Genomic DNA, 19,731 nt, shown 5'->3' with positions numbered 1-19,731 from the left:
TGAAACTACCCAAGATAGGGGTTCTAAGGAGGATACTACCTTCGGAGAACTTTAGTTAGAGGTAAGTGATTTCTCATTATTTTCTGAATTCAAATCTATAGCCTAACTCTTCTTAGTCCACAAATATCATCATACAGCATCTAAAATTGGTTATATGTGACTGCTTGCCATTTTGTGTTTTGTGGACTGTATATGTTTTAAAAAGAATTGGAATTATGGAATGCAAAAATCTAGTTAAAAGAGGTATCATAAAAATCACTCATTCAGATTATATAAAATTGGCCTGAATTTTAACTGGACTCTTAAAATTATTATTCTACCTTTTTTAGTGGACTGGTATTTTTGTCTGATTTAATATATTAGATATAGATGTAGGCTGGGCACAGTGGCTCACACCTGTAATCCCAGCACTTTAGATAGCTGAGGCGGGCAGATCACTTGAGGACGGGAGTTCGAGACAAGCCTGACAAACATGGTGAAACCTCATCTCTACTAAAAATTAGCCGGGCATGTTGGTGCATGCCTGTATTCCCAGCTACTCAGGAGGCTGAGGCAGGAGAATTGCTTGAACCCAGGAGGCAGACGCTGCAGGGAGCCAAGATTGCACCACTGCACTCCAGCCTGGGTAACTGAGCAAGACTCCGTCTCAAAAAAAAAAAAAAAATAAATATAGACATAATACACTAGCACGTGCATGTGCACACACGCATACACATTGATGGTTATATATTCTGTTTATTGTATGTTTCATTTAGTGTGCCACAATATTATGGGTTTAATTTCAGATAATTGAGAGTGAGGTCTTTTAAAAATTGAAGGGTTTTTCTTTTTTCTCTCTCTCTCTTTTTAAAAATTGATTAAATATTTGTTTTATTTTTTAGAGATGGGGTCTTGCTGTGTTGACCAGGCTGGTCTCAAACTCCTGGTCTCTAGCAATCCTCCCGTCTCGGCCTCTCAAAGTGCTGGGATTTCAGGCGTGAGCTACCACACCCAGCCAGGGATTTTCTTTTTTAAACCTTCATCTAAAATGTCCAATTTCTGGAGTTGTTTTATCTTTATGGTCAAATAAATTAACTTGCAAATAACAGGGAGGATTAAAATAGGACTGAAATTAGCACTCATCTAATTTATTATAATATCCACAATCAATTTTCATGGGACTTTTTTAGTATGATAATAGATTATTTTTATAATGAGTGCTGGGAGACTTCTGCAGTTTTAAAAATAAGCTCTGGTAAAGTAGGGAGGCCAAAAAAAAGCCTTTTTTAAATAATATTTTCTTTATTCAATAGATTTTTAGTTATTATAACTGATATTTGTTAGATTTCTGATCTTCATTTTACTCACCCAAGTAGGGAATCAATATCGAAAGGCTATTCTGCCATTCTGTATATCTCAGATTGAGTTCTGTTGAATACTAGTCTGTAAAAGGATTTAGTAAATATTTTGGGGAAGGTATCCTTGATTAAATAGATTTGGGAAACTATAACAATAATCCTCTTTGGAAATACCACAGTGCATATTATATTGTAAATGCCCCAGTGATTCCTGTAGTTGAGAAGTTTGTTTAAATGTGTTTAACCTAGCATTTTCTTTCTCTGTGGGATATCTGTTAATATTTCAAGAGACATTAGGATTCTGAGGAACGTAATATGGGAAGCTCTACATTCTACATTAGATTAAGGTGATTTAAGAATATCACTACTTTGTTTATATTTGTGTCCTTGGGATGTTGAGAGGGAGTGAGAATACTAAAATATGTGTTACAATTTTCTGTTGTTTTACATATTTTTTATTAATCCTGAAAATATCAGCTGAAGAATTACTTGTAGTAATCCTTAAATAATTTTGTTCTTAATGACTTCTTAGACAGAACCTTCTATGTTCACTGACTAGATCAAAGTAACTTTGTGCTTATTGCCAACCCCATGTGAGAATGTATTAAATAAGGAGATAGTTCTAAGTACATTCTAGTAATACATAGAAATTAGATATATTAACTTTTTGTTTGTTAATTATGAAAGCATAATTTATAAATTAAAGAAAAACGATGTAGCCTCATGTTTGACATTATCTAGGGAAGTGCTTTTTTATTTAACAGTAAAATTTTAGCCATTGTCTTTTTATTGGTATATTTTGTCATACAACATTTATTTAGTACCTACTCTATGGCAGACAGTGTTCTAGGACATTTTCTTTTAGGATACTTTTATTCTGTTATTCATTATGTACATTTAAATACCTGTTTATTATGACAAAAAATGTGTTCAAAAGTTTGATCAGGGTTTAGCTGCTTAATTTCATATAGTGCCTTTGGAGAAATAAGATTATATAAAAGACTTGTTCCCTAAGTAAACATAGTTTAATGATTGTTTTAAAGTTTTGAATGGAAAATTGTTAAATTAGTAAGTATTTATGAAATCAAAAGCATTTCAACTGTTTACACAAGTTTATATTATAAGTCCTACCCTGACATAACAGGTGGTTTGGACATTCTTATATGGCTGACTCAGCCACAGAACTCATTTGGGTGAAGGAGTGGTCCAGATTTGTCCAAATATGTAAGCATCAGATAAAGAAAAATCTCTTCCACAGACTGTACCCTCATTTTTCCAGGAATGTGTATGGTTGGACATAGTGGGAACAAGTTTAAACAGTGGGGACTTCTGCTTTCAGGAAGATGAGGCAATCCCTATTCCTCCCACTAAAACAGCTGAAAACCTTGAGCATTATATATAAAAAAAACTTAAGAAGACTGAAAGGTGGAGAGAAGGCATACACACTAGGGACCTCAGCACCCAAGGAATAGCACGGTGGTGAGTTCCGTGGGTTTTCTTTTTGCCTAATATATCCCAGACTTGGAACTGAAGAAACTGGCAGCCTGGAAACAACAATGGGCACAGACTGAAAAACTCTGTTCTTTTTAACTGAAGGACCAGGAGGAAAAAGCCTAGCAAGCCAGAAAACTTTTAGACCATAACTGCTGTGCTCTAACCAAACACCACAGAAAAAAATGGCCTTACATCAACTTGTGCCTGCCAGTGCTGAGTGGGGAGCCTAGATTCTCTGTTCCTTCACCACCTCCCAGGGGTAAGGAGGTGAGCCCCTCCTGCTTGTGTCAGTGTTGGGGTGTAGTACTGAGATACTCCTGCCCCTTACAGCCAAGGTTATATCAGCAGAGGCCTACTGAACAGCCAGAATTCCTTTCCCTACCCAGCACTAACAAGGAGCTTCCTCCATTCAGATGTCCACATACGCCAAGTGGGAAACGTGGACTTCTAATGCCATCTAGCACTAATATGGCAGAGCCCTTTCCCCAGATGGTACAGTGTCAAAGGAAGCATTTAAACTAGAAGGTTTAAATATGGTCCAGAATCTCATAACACCCCAAATATCCAGGTTTCAATTAAAAAATCACAAATCTCAGTTTGAGTTAAAAAAGAAAACCAGTAGGCATAAACACTGAAGTGACAAAGATGTTAGGATTATTTGATAAATATTTTAAAGCAGCTATCATAGAAACACTTCAGTGAGCAATCCTAAGCACACTGAAAACAATGGGAATGTAGAACATTTTAGGGAATCAGAGATATAAAGAAATGAAATTTTGAGACTGAAAACTGCAATAAGCAAAATTGAAAACCCAGTGAATAGGCTGAACAGCTGAATGAAAGAGACAGTAGATCGAATCTGTGAACTTGAAGATAGAACGATAGATATTACCCAATCTAAACAGCAGAGAGAGGATAGACTGAAAAAAAATAAAATATATACCCTCAAGGACTTAAGGGACTATAACAAAAGGTTTGACACTGTGTGATGGAATACTGGAAGGAGAGCAAAAGGTATAACACTTGTGTCATTAAAGTCCTGGAAGGAGATTAAAAAGGAAAAAGAAGACAGGTGCAAAGAAATAATGGATGAACATGTTCCAAATGTAGCAAAAGGCATAAACCTACAGATCTGAGAAGCTGAGCAAACCCCAAACAAAGTAAGCCAGAAGAAATCAGGAATGGCCATGTTAGTGTCAGATAAAGAAGACTTTAGAGCAAAGAAAATTACCAGAGACAGAGAGGGGTATTATATTGTAATAAAAGTGTCAAACAACCAAGAAGACAACAATCCTAAATGTGTATGCAGAAAATAACACAGCTGCCAAAATACATGAAGGAAAAACTGTCAGAACTAAAAGGAAAAAGACAAATCTACAATTACAGTTGCAGACTTCAGTATGCCTCCCTGTCTTACTAACTGATAGGTAGAACAACTAGACAGAAATAGCAAAGATGTAGAACTCAGCATCACCATCAACCAACAGATCTAATGAACATTGCTAAAGTGCTTCACCCAACAGCAGCAGAATACATGTCCTTTTCAAGTGTCCATTAAATATATACAAGGATAGACCATATACTCTGGACTATAAGACCTCAAAAAATTTAAAATCATGGAATGTGCGATTTTTTTCAACAACAGTGGAATCAGATTAGCGGACAGGAAAATCACGAAACACTTGGAAAATAACGCTTCTAAATGATCCATGGGCCAAAGAGGAAGTCTCAAGGGAAATTTTAAAAATATTTTGAACTTAATGAAAATTAAAACATAACCAAATTTTTTTGAGGCACAACTAAAGCAATACCGAGAGGGAAACTTACAGTATTAAATGCTTATACTAAAAGACAGGAAAAGGGCCAAATCAGTAATCTAAGCTTCCACCTAACCTGAAAAAAGAAGAGCAAAAGAAACCCAAAGCAAGCAGAAGGAAGGACATAATGAAGAAAAGCAGAGAAATCGGGTAACATTGAAAATGGGAAAACAGTAGAGGAAGTCAACAAAACAAAGGGCTGGCTCCTTGAAAAGACAATAAAATTGACAAATAGCAAGACTGATAGAGAAAAAGGGAAAACAAAAATTTCCAGTATCAGGAGTGAAAAGGATATAACTATAGATCTTGCAGATACCAAAGGGATCACAACAAACAACTCTGCACACGTAAATTTGGCAACTTAGATAAACCAATTCTTTGAAAAGAACTCAGTAGGAATTAGATAATTTGAATAGCCCTGTAACTGTTAAGGTAATTACATTTTCAATTTAAAACCTCTTGAAAAGGAAATCTCTGAGTCTGGAATGTTTCAGTGGATACTTGTATCAAACATTCGAAGAATAGTGAACACCAGGTCTATACAATTTCTTTTCAAAAAAAAGAAAAAAAGAGGAGGAAACCCATAGTTGTGTGACACTATTCTTACCTGATATTAAACCAAGATAGTTCTTTAAAAAAATCAGTATCCCTCATATGTATAGTTGGGAAAGTTCTTTCCAAAATATTAGCAAATGGAATTAAGCAATTTATAAGAAGAATTATACATTGTGACTAAGTGGGGTTGATTTCCAGGATTCAAGACTAGTCAATATTTTAAAAATCAATGAGTATAAACTTCCATATTAACAGGCAAAAAAAGAAAATTCACATGATCATATCGATTTAGAAAAGGCGCTTAATAAAATTCAAAATTCACTTATAATAACTCATTACTAGGAATAGAGGGAAATTTCCTCAACTTGATTAAAAAACATATCTAAAATATCTATAGCTAACATCATACTTCATGGTGAGAGACTGCCTTCTTCCTAGGGAATGGCAAGCTTGTCTAGGCAAGGATGTCTGCTCCTATCACTCCTTTTCAGCATAGTCCTAGAAGTCCTAGCCAACACAGTAAGATAAGAAGAGGAAATGAAAAGCACTACTAGACAGAGTGAGACTCTGTCTCAAAAAAAAAAAAAAAAAAAAAAAGAAAAGAAAAAAACACTACTAAAGGAAGAAATTAAATTGTCTGTATTTTTAGGTGACATGATTATCTATGTAGAAAATCCCAAGGCTTCTACCAAAAAAAAAAAAAAAAGAAAAAGAAAACCCTGAACCAACACGTGAGTTTAGCAAGATAGCAGGATAAAAATAAACATAAAAAATAAATTGTATTTCAAGATACTAACAATAAACATGTAGAAAGTGAAGTTTAAAGTACAATACCATTTATAATTTTGCAAAAAGAAAAAAGATGGAAATCCAACAAAAAATGTACTGAACCTATGTGTTCAAAACTACGAAACTTTGAAAAGATCTTGTTAAATAAGCTAGGACCAGAAAGACAGATATTACATGTTCTCATTTACATGTGGGAACTAAAAATAAAGCTGATCTCATGAAGGTGGAGAGTAGAATGATGGTTACCAGAGGCTGGGAACAGTGTGTTTGAGAGAGATGGGGACGAAGAGAGGTTGGTTAATAGGTACAAACATACAGTTAGATAGAAGCAGTAAGTTCTAGTGTTTGACAGCAGAATAGGGTGACATATCGTGTATTTCAAAATAGCTAGAAGATTTTAAATGTTCCCAATACAAAGAAATGGTAAATGTTCAAGGTGATGGATATCCCAAATACCTTGACTTGATTCTATGCATGTGTCAAGTATCACATGTACTTCATAAATATTTACAGTATTATGTGTCAAAAAAAAAAACATTGAAAGGAATATTTAAGTAAATGGAGAAACATACTGTACTTATTAATTGGAAGATTCAACATAGTAAAGATAATTACATAGTCTTAATGCAGTTCCTGTCAAAGTCCAGCAAGATTTTTTGAGGACGTATACAAGCTTATTCCAAAATGTATATGGAAGCCTAAGAAACTAGAATAGCTAAGAGTTTTCAAAAATAAAAATGAAGTTATCAATCTACGTGATTTGAAATGGAATACTGCTTAGCCAAAAAGATGGATTATATGGTTCTTGTAATCAAGACTATGTGATATTGGCAGAGGGGTAGACAAATAGATCAGTGGAATAGAATAGAAAACCCAGAAATAGATCCACACAAATATGCCTAACTGATTATTGACTGAGACACAAAGGCAAGTCAATGGAGGAAAAATGGTGTTTCCAGCAAATGGTGATAGAACAACTGGACATCCATATCACAAAAATGAACCTTGACTTAAATAACTTTATATAAAAATTAACTCAAAATGGGTCATAAATGTAAAACGTAAGACTAATATAACTTTTAGAAAAAACATAGGAGAAAATCTTCCAGATTTGGGCTAAGCAAAGAGTTTTTAGATTTTCTATCAAAAGCATAGTCTACAAACAGGACAATTAGCAAACATTAAAATTAAAAATATTTACTCTCTGAAACCCCATATGATAAAGAGAAGCTCTAGACATTTGCAAGCTGTCTGTCTGACAAAGGACTCATATCTAGAATGTATAAAGTACTCTCAAAACATCAGTTTAGAAAAATTCATCTAGACAATTGGCAAAAGGCATAACATTTCATCAAAGAGGATATACAAATGTCAAATACAGAAAAGACATTCAACATTGCTGGCTGTTAGTGAAATGCAAATTCAAACCATAGTGAATATATTATTCTTTACCTGCCAGATGGCTACAAATAATGATAGCATGGAAAACTGGTGACTATGTGGAGAAACTGTATCACTCATACACTGCTGGTGGGAATGTGAAATGTTATGGGTAGTTTGTTATAAAATGACACATGCAATTACCATAAACTCTAGCAGTTGAACTCTTGGTCATTTATCCCAGAAAAATTGAAATGTATGTTTACATGAAAACCTGTGCACAAATATTTATTCCATCTTTGTTTTTAATATTCAAAACTGGAATCAGCCCACATCTGCTTCAGTAAGTGAATGGTTTAACAAACTGTGGTTCATACAAACCATGAAATAGTACTCAGAAATAAAAAGGAACAAACTATTAATAAACACGAAAACTTGAAAGAATATCCAGGGAATTATTCTGAGTGAAAAAAAACCAGTCCCAAAAGGTTATTATATACTTTATGATTTTGATATGACAACATTTTAGAACTGTGGGACAGATTAACCATTACCAGGTCTTATGGATTTGGTGGGAGCAGGGAGAGGAAAAGCAGGTGGTTGTGGCTACAAGTTACCCATGCATAGGAACTGTTCAGTCTCTTGACAGGCATTGGATACATGAACCTCTACAGGTGATAGAATTGTATGGAACTTGATAGACACATATACACAGGCAAATGAGTGCACTAAAGCTGGGAAAATCTGAATTAGATAGGTGTATGAATGTCAGTATCATGGTTATGATATGCTATAGTTTTGCAAAATGTTTCCAGTAAACTGGGGGAAGTGTACAAGAAGTCTCTATATTATTTCTTATGATTGCGCATGAATTTACAATTGTCTCAAAAGTTTCAATGAAAAAAAAAATGACAGCTTAGGTAAAAGTATATAGCCCTTTTCCTAGTTAAAAAAGAGTACTATTAAAGTATATATTCTGGGAAAGACAGTTGAATATATTTTTAAGGCAAACATCATGTTCCTGTATATCAGTAGCACAAAAATTGCTTAGTACATCAAAATCAGGAAATAATTCTCAGTGGTGGATCTTTCTTTTTTTTTTCATATAAAAATTGAAGTGTGGTGTTTTAACACTCATTTCTCTATTCAAAATTAAATAGATTTTAATTGATGAATAATTCATATATACATATAAATGATTAAAAAAGGATTTGTAGGCAATACCATTCCTTGCATATACCTTTTGATTGCACTGTGCCTAGATTATCTGCATTAACTCTAAAATTGGGATAACTCATTTTGTTTTTTGGTTGGAGAACTAAGGATGTAAGAATTCTTTATGTTCTATCCTGAATTCTGAAAATTATAGTGTAAAAGAATGTGCACGCTGGGCGTGGTGGCTCACGCCTGTAATCCTAGCACTTTGGGAGGTCAAGGCAGAGGATTGTCTGAGCCCAGGAGTTTGAGACCAGCCTGGGCAATGTGGTGAGATCCTGTCTCAAATTAAATAAATAAATAAATAGATTTGCAGAATTACATTTTGCATGATATATGGGGAGCAGTAAGATCTAGAATATGAAACTGTTGTCACTCTGGAATTATCAACATGGTACTCTGACTGAATTAAATACTCTCAAATGAGCAAAACAAAAGCTGGTATCCAAAAACTTAAGCAAAGAAATAGATTTAAAAAACAAAAACAATGCTGGAAGAAATGAAGTGGGAGTTCATCAAATTCAGGAAAGAAACAGAAGAAAAAGACAAAAATATCTTAGAAGTGAAGAATAAATTGCAAAATGCTCAAGAGAAAATAGAAAGAATGAAAATCTAATGAACGACACTGAATGGAAATGAAATTTTTGTAAAAGTAAGCAGGATCTCAGAAAAAAAAATACTGAAAGAGAAGACCAGCAAAGGATGTCCAACATAATTGGAGTCTGTGAAGAAGAAAAATAAAACAGTGCAACAGAACTAATAGATAAACTATAATTCAGAGAAACTTTCTGGGAAAAAGGGAAATGTTAAGTCTACCTTTTGAAGGACCTGGAATGATAAACTCTGAGATGTATTTTAGTAAACTATTAAAGATGAATTAAGGCCAGTCGCAGTGGCTCCCTGTAATTCCAGCACTTTGAGAGGCTGAGGCAGGAGGATCCCTTGAACCCAGGAGTTTGAGACCAGTTTGGGCAACATGTTGAGACGATGTATCTACAAAAAAAAAAAAAACAAAAAAAAACAGTGACCAGTTGTGGTGGCATGTGCCTGTGGTCCTAACTATTCAGGAGGCTACGGTAAGAGAATTGCTTGAGCCAGGGAGTTCAAAGCTGCAGTGAGCCAGCACAGCGCTGTACTCCAGCCAGGGTGACATAGCAAGACCTCCTCTGAAAAAATAGATGAATTGGGCTGGTATCACATTTCAGAAGAACAACATGCAAATCCTGCCAACAGAGTAGCAATTTCCAGAAATTCAAGAAAGTACTAGCCAGGGGTTTGATAGCCAGGCAAGTTTTTCTTAATTATGACAGCTATAAAAAGACAAGTTTGAATATTCAAGAACTCATTGGATATTATATCCATGAGCCATTGAGGAGTTCATTAGAGGATGAGCTCAACCCAACCAAGAAATTACTGGGGCAGCTTCAGCAAAAGAACTGTGAGCACTTACTGTATTAAATTAAGGCCTAAATACAAGGGTGGGAACATGGGTAGCAGAATAGTATGAAATGTTACACGTTAGACAAAGTACAAATAATACCACTTTTCAGAAGGGGGAGTGAAAGGGAAAGCAGAATAAGATCACAGACTATTGTGTGGGTGGGAAATAAAGGAGACCATTTAAAACTGGCAGACACTGAAAGCTTAAGAAAGTAAACAGGGTGGGGGTGGGTGGGAAAAAAAGGGGTCCAAGGGCACTAACAAAACTATAAATGCAAAAGTAACTGTAGAATAAAATTACAAACCTTGCTAAATACCAAAAGAAAATTTAAGAAACAGCAAAGGAACACAATAAATATTACCTAATACACACAGTAATTACACAGTAGTGACCGAGATAGAACCAAGCATGTCAGTCATATCAAATATCAGTGGGTTTAAATAGCCTATTAAAAAGATTTTCAAGTTGGTTCAGAAAGCAAACATTAAAATTTGGTTTTGGCAGGAATCTAAGTGGATGTTAAAATCAAGGGTGGAAGATTTAGTAAGGCTCAGGATTTTTACATGGTCTCCAAGTATCTCCTTACAGATTACTTATTAGCCGCAAGGGTAAAAATAATAACTGTATAGTAGAGAGACTGGACGATACCTTGACCAGATAATTAAAGCTAATATCGCTAAAGAGAAAGTTAGGTACATCATGGCCTGTGACTGTGCTACCCTTAGAAGGGCACATCTTTGCTAATATCGTAGTAGCCTAGCAAGGAATGTATGAAATAAATCTAATAATGAAGAACATCAGACAAACCCAAATTGCAGAACATTTTATACAATAAGTGGCCTCTGTTCTTCAAAAAATATCAGTGTTATGAAAGAAAGGCAAACTCTGGAACACCTCCAGATTAAAGGAATCTCAAAAGACCAAACAAAATCTGTGGCCTTGGGATAGATTGTGTACTAAATGGAGAAAAATACATTATTAAGGTAATTGACAGAATTGGAATATGGATGATGAAAGTACTTTATCAGTATTAAAATTTCCAGAGTTTGATTACTGTTTAAGAATATCTTTATTCTTAAAAAGTTATATCGAAGTTAAGAGGCAAAGCATAAGGTGTAAACCTACTCTCAAATGGCTAAAACAAAGATAATAATGTTGGGTTGGACGAGATAAAAGCAAAGTTGGCAAAAATGTTTAAAAGTTGATGAATATGAGTAAAGTATTTGACAGTTCTCTGTTCTTTAAACTTTTTTTTCCAAGTTTTAAATTTTTTTAAAAGATCTCTAGGTATTAACTATAAGCCAGAGACCAATACACACTCACCAAAGTAGAATTTGAGTTACATAATTGTCTCACTCTCCCTCTCCCCCCATCCTTTTTTGAATATTGAGTTTTTACCAGTTCGAATTACCACTATTTGGAAAGCCTGACATTTAGTATCAGTCTGTGTTAAGCTATAGATGTAATTTCTTTTAAAGCTTGTTTTTCTGTTGTGTTTTTATAGAACTTGCCTTTTTTCCCCTAAAATATGCCTGAGAGAAACAAACAACAAAAAAAAAAACCATTTTCTAAATGTGTCCTTTGACCACCAATAAAATGCATGGTCATGTGGAAAAAAACCCAGCTGTTTGGTTTCTTCCCCACGTGTTTCCTTGTGTTCTGAGAACAAAATAGGGGATCAGATGGGTTTAGACACCTTTGAATATCTATGTCTTCTTATTTTTATCTTGTTCCACAGTGAGCTCTATCAAACATTATGTGGACAGTAGTTTTCTAAGCTTTGCCAGCTATTTTGCAACTATGACCATTAAGCTCCTTTATCTTTTGAGGAACAGCTTGTCCTATATCAAAAGGAAAATATTTGAAGATACTTTGTCTTAATGATTCCATTTCTTTTAGTTTATGTGTAATATTTTCAGTAGTTCTGCTTAGCCCATGTGTGAAGAAAAGAGAGAACACATCAGATGAAATTTGAGATTATGCATCCAATCTTATATGCTACATTAACTAGTTTTTAATTGTGAAAAACCAATTATTAAAATAAAAATTAACTTTATGCCACTGATTCTTTAATAATATTTATATGAAGTTTCTTACTTCTGTTGTAATGCTGTATGGAGAAAAGAGAACCACATGGTTCTACCAAATTAACAATCCAGGAGCCTCATTGTACATTTCCAAATGGAGCAATGTCTCACACACACTGAGAAGGTTGCACAGTGTTTTTCAACCTGGCAGATTACTGACTGATCCTAACTATGGCAATTAAGGATGCTTACATGATTTTTAAGTGTATGAAAAGTGTGAATTCTTTAGAGAGCATTGATATTTACTGTACAGTTTTAAATGCTTCCTTTTATAAGAAGATTGAAATGATGCATGCAACTGCTTTTCTTAGAAGTGTGGAATTACTTTTTATCTAAGGACTGAGGATTTTTTTAGAGATTATTTAGCCGAACACTGTAATGTAAAGTCAATGAAAATCAGGTTGAAGTGACTGTGATACTGCAATACTAAGAAAGACAAATCTTGTGTAGACTGAAATAATTTTTTTTGCTTAATTTTTATAGTGATTCCTTGGTACATTTTGAGTTTCTAAATTTCTAACCATTCTACTTATAACTGTTTTAGTAATTGCAGTCTTTTTTATTCAGGATTTTGTCATTAATATAATATTTTAAGTAATTATAAAACATTTTTTTCTAACTAGGAAGAAGCATTACATGCATTTATTCAGCCAGAGATTTTGGATGGCCCAAATCAATATTTTTGTGAACGTTGTAAGAAGAAGTGTGATGCACGGAAGGTAAATGCCATGTACAGATTAATACTTAGGAATCTGAGATAATATTCCATATTCTATAGGGTCTCCCCCTTTTTGTTTTTTGTTTTTTAGGGCCTTCGGTTTTTGCATTTTCCTTATCTGCTGACCTTACAGCTGAAAAGATTTGATTTTGATTATACAACCATGCATAGGATTAAACTGAATGATCGAATGACATTTCCCGAGGAACTAGATATGAGTACATTTATTGATGTTGAAGATGAGGTAAATATTTGTTATTTTAAAGTATTTTTCATTAATCCACATTAGTCAGTCATGTTTTTGAAAGAGCTGTTTGAGGTAATAGCACTGATGTCATTTAGACTGTCTTCTTGATGGAAACTTTTTCTTATTTTCTAATGCGGAGTTCAATAAAAGACTTACCTTTGTATAAGCTTTTCCTTACTGCATAAATTATATTTTAAATATTCTTGTTTGATCAGAGTAACTTATGATACTCTTTGAAAAGACAATAAGGAACTCAGCTTTGGAATTATTTCTTGAAGTTGAGTGATAATCTTATGTTTTATAATTTCGTCATTGTTGAAACCAGCCTGAAGGTAAGCCATACTCATGTTTCTGATCCATAATAAATGCAGACAATGCCTATGATGGAATGAATGAACCAACTGAATAGCATGGGCTGAATTTCTTGTACCTACTTGCTATTTTGTATTTACTTACTATTTTGTCTGTTTTCCTTTTTTACTTTTTTTAATTTGAAACTTTAAATAATTTAAGCATAGGATTTTGAGTGACATATGATGTAATGCATATCAATTTCTTCCCGCACTTTGGCCTCCCAGAATTCTCTGGTTCCTCTACCCTTATTCAATGAAAGACTTATAATATTCCACTCTATTATTTTGGAAACTCTTCTGATTTTATTATGTGGAATATTTATAATCACTTAGGCTAATTATTTCAAAGTGAAAAATCTTTATTATTCTCAGAATTACCCTGAAGCGTTTTTTTTGTTTTTTTTGTTTTTTTACTGAAACTGATTGCTATAGTTATAAAAAATGCCTTTTCCCAGGAGTTCAAAAATAATTTTAAACATTCACCAAGTTTTATTTAGTACTATTAAGTACTGTGAGGCAGTTTGGTATAGAAGAGCACATGTTTTAGGCCTAGCTAGATGTGGATTCAGATTCTTGTCCTGCTACTTGCTAGCCTCTTGACCTTGGATAATTCATATAACCTTTTGAGCCTCATTTCCAGGTGCCTTAGATGAAGTAGCTATTAATTGAATGGTAACTATGACCGATAACATTTTGAAAAGTTTAATTTAAAATAATGTCTCAGATACTTGTGCTTAAGCTAGGAAATCTACCCAAAGTGTGCCAGACTTTCAGAGGAGAGATAATCTTTATAGGATTTCTACTCAAATAGAGATCAGTAGTAGATTGGTCTTCTGCATATGCCTAATACATTTCTCATAAAGGAAAATTTTTTCCAAAGAAAGAAAACCTATATACGAAGCTTAGTACAAACTTTCTAGAGAATTCTAGGTTTAGTTCTTGGGACAAGAAATGTTTTGGCTCAGCTTAAGGAGTTTCAGGAATTATATCTCTCTAGACTTAATTCTATAGCTGGATTTCACCTCCATTTTTCCTTGAACCTAACCTTCTTGAGAGATGAAGACTGTATATTAGATGTAGTACCTACAACAGAGTTCCTGGCAAAAAGTTTGTGCTTATTGTGTATTGCTTGGTTTCACTCAAGAACTTCTATGCAATGCCTTACACATTTCAAAAGCCTGCATCTTAGAAAATTATCAAATTATTTAAATAAAAACATTTTTAGGGATGTATATAAAGTGTGAAAGAGGGGAAAGAATTGTTTGGGGATTTCTAACAAAGAGAATTCTTCAAATTAAATTTGTGTGAATGTGGTTTAAAAACCATAAAGTAGAAAAGCATAATGTGCTATAACCATTATATTTCTGCTTCCTGTAAAAAGACCGTAAAGTTCTTAAGAATAAATGCAATGTCTTGTTTCTCTTTCTAATTATCTATAATACCTAATGCACTGATAAACTGAGTTGAACTTTTTGTTCAAGAAAATAAATGATATTCTTTCATGATTTGAGAACACCAGAAGCTCATTTTGGAGCTCAGCTTCTCTGATTTTTTGGGTTTTGCTAAAAGAAATGATAATTTCAACCATTACATTGTAACAATAAACATAAATGAGGTTTAATAGAATTCTGAATCACTAATTTGTTGTATTAGAATTTTAAGGACATGATAGAAATGCTTTTAAAATATACTTTTGCTTGTTTAATTTTACTTAAGGTCTCACTTTTTAAGAGAAAATAAATATACTTAAAATATTTTTGGTAATATGTTAAATTGTGTGAAAATATTAGCAGTATATAGGTGCAAAGTTTTGTTGAGCATATTTTCTCTGTATTTGGTTTATAACTAAGATAATTATGTCTTATTAAGAAATCTCCTCAGACTGAAAGTTGCACTGACAGTGGAGCAGAAAATGAAGGTAGTTGTCACAGCGATCAGATGAGCAATGATTTCTCCAATGATGATGGTGTTGATGAAGGAATCTGCCTTGAAACCAATAGTGGAACCGAAAAGATCTCAAAATCTGGACTTGAAAAGGTACCTTTTATAGTTTTCATTTTTTAGTTGAAAGTGAGGATAATCTCTGACTTGCTATATAATTCTATAGCTGTTGTTACTGATAAAGTTCTCTTTAAAAGAAACTTAATTTCTGAAAGTTAAGACTTCTCAAGTATAGTTTTTTTTGTGCATATATATGTATATATATGTGACTATAATTAAACTTCAGGAGAAACTGCTTACAGGTAGGAACATTAATTTTTGGGAGACCATACTGTAACTGTCTAAGCAAGCTGGATGGTATAGAAAGGATGCCTAGTAGTTAAGAAACCAAGATTCTATTCTTGGTTTAGAATATTCTTATTAAACCAAATTTTCTTACTAAACCAAAATTCTACTCTTAAAGGCACCTCTGCCTTTAAGGTTGCAGCAAGTATCTATAAATTTTGCCTGAGTTTTCTTATATAGAAAAGTAAAATGTTGGATTAGTCATTGATTTTTAAAAGTCTGGCCATGGAACACTTTATGAGACAATTAATAATAGATCTAATCTTTCTGAGTAGGGAAATGCCAAAGCCCCCACTCTTTCTCCCCTGTCCTGTAATAGTCCTCAAGACACTTTGAAAAATAATATAGTTCCATGGATTATCATTTGAAAACCACAGAATTGCATAATCTCTGGGATAGGATCTTGCCCCGGTGTCAATAACTTTAAGGGTTATTTTAGACCATTTTTTCCCACATATATTCTGTTTTATTGAGGGAAAGATTGTAGATAAAATGTCTTGAGCATGGTGTGACTAATAAACCACTAATGTGAAGACTGATCACTAACCCAAGTATTACAGAGTCATTAAATATAGGGATTTTTAAGGCAATATTTCAAAATAGAGTTTTACTTTCATAAAGTCTGTTTTTAGACCAAGGCCATTCTTCTAATTATCACCATCACCCTTTACCTTTTAAAATTATCTGTTTCATTCAGGGCAGACAGTTGAGCGGGGATTGCTATGTAATAAGTATATTGTAACTTAGTATAGAAACATGGCATTTTAGCAAGAGTTGGCAAACTATGGCTCAAGAACCGAACCTGGGCCCTCGCCTGTGTTTTTACATACACTATAATTTCATCTGCAAATAAAGACAGTATTCTTCCTTTCCCATCTGCATGCCTTTTTCTTGTCTCACTGCACTGGGTGGGACTTCCAATGCAGTGTTGAATAGAGTGGTGAGGGAGAACATCCTTGCCTTGTTCCCAGTCTTCAGAGGAAAGCTTTCAGTTGCTTACCATTGAATGTAATGTTGACTTCCAGTTTTTTATATTCTTTTCCTACTTGGTTGAAAACTTTTATCATGAATGGGTATTGAATTTTTCCAGATTTTTTTTCTATGTCAGTTGATATGATCATGTATGTAATTTTTCTTCTTCAGCCTGAGTTGCATAGATTGATTTTCAAATGTTGAGCTGTTTTTGCATATGTGGAATGAATCCTGCTTTGTCATGGTGTGTATTTCTTTTCATACATTGTTGTTTTGATTTGCTAATATTTTGCAGAGAATTTTTGCATCTGTGTTCATGAGATGCATTGATCTGCAGTTTTCCTTTCTCATAGTGTCTTTATCTGCTTTTGGTGATGTTGGGCTCATGTGATAAGTTAGGGAATGTTCCCTCTGCCTTTATTTTTGGAAGATATTGTGGAGACTTGGTATTGTTTCTTAAATATTTGGTAGAATTCACCAGGGAAATTATCTGGACCTGGTGCTTTCTTTTTTAGAAAGTGATTAATTATTGATTCAATTTCTGGAATAGATACAGGGCTTTTCAGGTTACCTGTTTCTCCTTTGTGAGTTTTGGTGGTTAATGATTTTTAAGAAGTTGGTCTATTTTATCTGCGTTATCAAACTTGGAGGCATAGAGTTGTACAAAGTATTCCTTTATTGTCCTTTTAATTGTCCTTTAATGTCGGGGTGAACCTTCCTTCATTTCAGATATTGGCAATTTGTGTCTTCTTTTTAATCTTGGTTAGCCTAATGCGAGATTTACCAATTGTATTGGGGTTTTTTTCTTCCAAAGGACCATCTTTTGGTTTTGTTCACTTTTTCTGTTGTTCTCCTATTTTCAATAATGATAAGGATTGCATTGAACCTATAGATCACTTTGTATAGTTTGGACATTTTAACAGTATTAAGTCTTCCAGTTCATGAACACGGGATGTCTTTCCATTTATTTGTGTCTTTAACTTCTTTCCTTGATTTTTTTTTTTTTTTTTTTTTTTTGAGACGGACTCTTGCTCTGTGCCCAGGCTGGAGTGCAGTGGTGTGATCTTGGCTCACTGCAAGTTCTACCTCCCAAGTTCATGCCATTCTCCTGCCTTACCCTCCTGAGTAGCTGGGACTACAGGCGCCGGCCACCACGCCCGGCTAATTTTTTGTATTTTTAGTAGGGATGGGATTTCACTGTGTTAGCCACAATGGTCTTGATCTCCTGACCTCATGATCTGCCCACCTCGGCATCCCAAAGTGCTGGGATTACAGGCGTGAGCCACCACGCCCGGCCTCCTTGATGTTTTAAGGTTTTTCAGTGTATGAGTCTTCTGCCTCCTTGGTTAAGTTTATTCCTAAGAATTTTATTCTCTTTGATACTATTGTAAATGGAATTGTTTTCTTAATTTTCTTTTTGGATTGTTAGTGTTAGTGTAACAATAAATTGTTAGTATTTAGAAATGCAACAGATTTGTGTGTGTGTTGATTTTGTATCCTGCATTTTTTTGCTGAATTTACTTGTTAGGGTTTTTTTTTTTTTTTAATGCAGAATCTTTATTTTCTACATACAAGACTGTCATCTGTGAACAGAAATAATTTTTCTTCTTTGTTTCCTATTTGGATATCTTTTATTTCTTCTTGTCTGATTGCTCTGGCTAGGACTTCAGTACTGTGTTGAATAGAAGTGGTATGAATGGGCATCTTTGCTTTATTCCTGATCTTAGAGGGAAAGCTTTCAGTTTTTCACCATTTAATATGATGGTAGCTGTGGGGTTTTCGTATAAGACTTTCATAATGTTGAGGTAATTTCCTTCTATTCCTAGTTTGTTGAGTGTTTTTATCATGAAAGAATGTTTCATTTTGTCAGATACTTTTTATTTATCATTTGAAGTGATCCTGTGGTTTTGTTTTTAATTCTGTTAATGTAGTGTATTACATTGATCACTTAGTCATGATGTATAATCCTTTAATGTGTTATTGAATTTGGCTTGCTAGTGTTTTGTTAAGGATTTATGCATGAATATTCATCAAAGAGATACTGTTCTATAGTTTTTAGTATCTTTGTCTAATTTTGGTATCAAAGTCATGCTGACCTAATAGAATCAGTTTGGAAGTTTTTCTCCTTTTTACTTTTTCAGAAAGTTTGAGAAGGATTCGTGTTAATTCTTTAAATGTTTGATAAAATTTTCTAGCAAAGCAACCTGGTCCTGGGGTTTTCTTTGTTGGGAGGTTTTTGATTACTGATTCAGTCTCCTTACTAGTTATAGATGTGTTCGGATTTTTTATATCTTCTTGAGTCAGCCTTCGTAAGCTGTTATGTTTGTAGAAATTTATCCATTTCTTCTAGGGTATCCAATTTGTTGGTGTATAATTGTTCATAGTAGTCTCTTATGATCCTTTTTATTTTTGTGGCTTCAGTATAATGTCTCCTCTTTCATTTCTGATTTTTGTTATTTGAGTCTTGTCTCTTTCTTAGCCTAGCTAAGGGTTTGTTAACTTTGTTGATCTTTTCAAAAAGCCAGCTCTTAATTTCATTTTTTTTTTCTATTCTGTATTTCTGCTCTAATCTTTATTTCCTTCCTTCTGCTATCTCTGAGTCTAGTTTTTTCGTCTTTTTTTTTTTTTTTTCATCCCCCCTCCCCAGCTTAGTTTGTTCTTCTATTTCTGGTTCCTTGTGGTATAAAGTTAGGTTGTTGATTTGAGATGTCTTCTTTTTTTTTTTTTTTTTTTTAATGTAGGCATTTACATCTATAAACTTTCCTCTTTTGTTTCATTCCGTAAGTTTTGGTATGTTATGTTTTTGTTTTCATTTGTCTCAAGATATTTTCTAATTTCCTTTGTGGTTTCTTCTTTGACCCATTGGTTGTTCAAGAATGTGTTGTTTAAAACAATTTGCACATATTTGTGAATTTTCCGGTTTTCCTTTTGCTATTTATTTCTAGTTTCTCTTCTTCACTTTTAAAGGATTATTTCTCTGGCTATAGAATTCTAGGTTGGTGGTATTTTTCTTTCAACACAAAATATTTCATTACACTCT

The 19,731-nt window shown here is 33.7% G+C and overlaps 1 protein-coding gene and 1 long non-coding RNA gene across 28 annotated transcripts in view; both read left to right on the top strand.

Moving 5' to 3' along the window:
• The window catches only part of USP47 (ubiquitin specific peptidase 47), a 113,694-nt gene that overhangs the window by 64,628 nt on the left and 29,335 nt on the right, over positions 1-19,731 (top strand). For 25 of the 27 annotated variants that reach the window (XR_013404001.1, XR_013404000.1, XR_013403999.1 and 22 more), the window contains 3 exons: positions 12,739-12,834; positions 12,925-13,077; positions 15,303-15,470. Coding sequence is in view for 24 of the 27 variants with exons in the window: in XM_077963342.1 (XP_077819468.1) it covers positions 12,739-12,834; positions 12,925-13,077; positions 15,303-15,470 (417 nt within the window). In the remaining 3 variants the exon portion in view is untranslated. The remainder of the gene's footprint in view (positions 1-12,738; positions 12,835-12,924; positions 13,078-15,302; positions 15,471-19,731) is intronic. The other 2 variants (XM_077963326.1, XM_077963324.1) reach the window with 1 other exon arrangement.
• LOC144334299 (uncharacterized) lies at positions 6,239-9,183 on the top strand. The gene is made up of 2 exons (XR_013404003.1): positions 6,239-6,323; positions 8,935-9,183. It is a non-coding gene; the product is annotated as an uncharacterized LOC144334299 (long non-coding RNA).

The sequence above is a fragment of the Macaca mulatta genome, chromosome 14, assembly GCF_049350105.2.
Source record: "Macaca mulatta isolate MMU2019108-1 chromosome 14, T2T-MMU8v2.0, whole genome shotgun sequence".
Taxonomy (NCBI): Eukaryota; Metazoa; Chordata; class Mammalia; order Primates; family Cercopithecidae; genus Macaca; species Macaca mulatta.
This window is presented reverse-complemented; position numbering and strand designations above follow the sequence as displayed.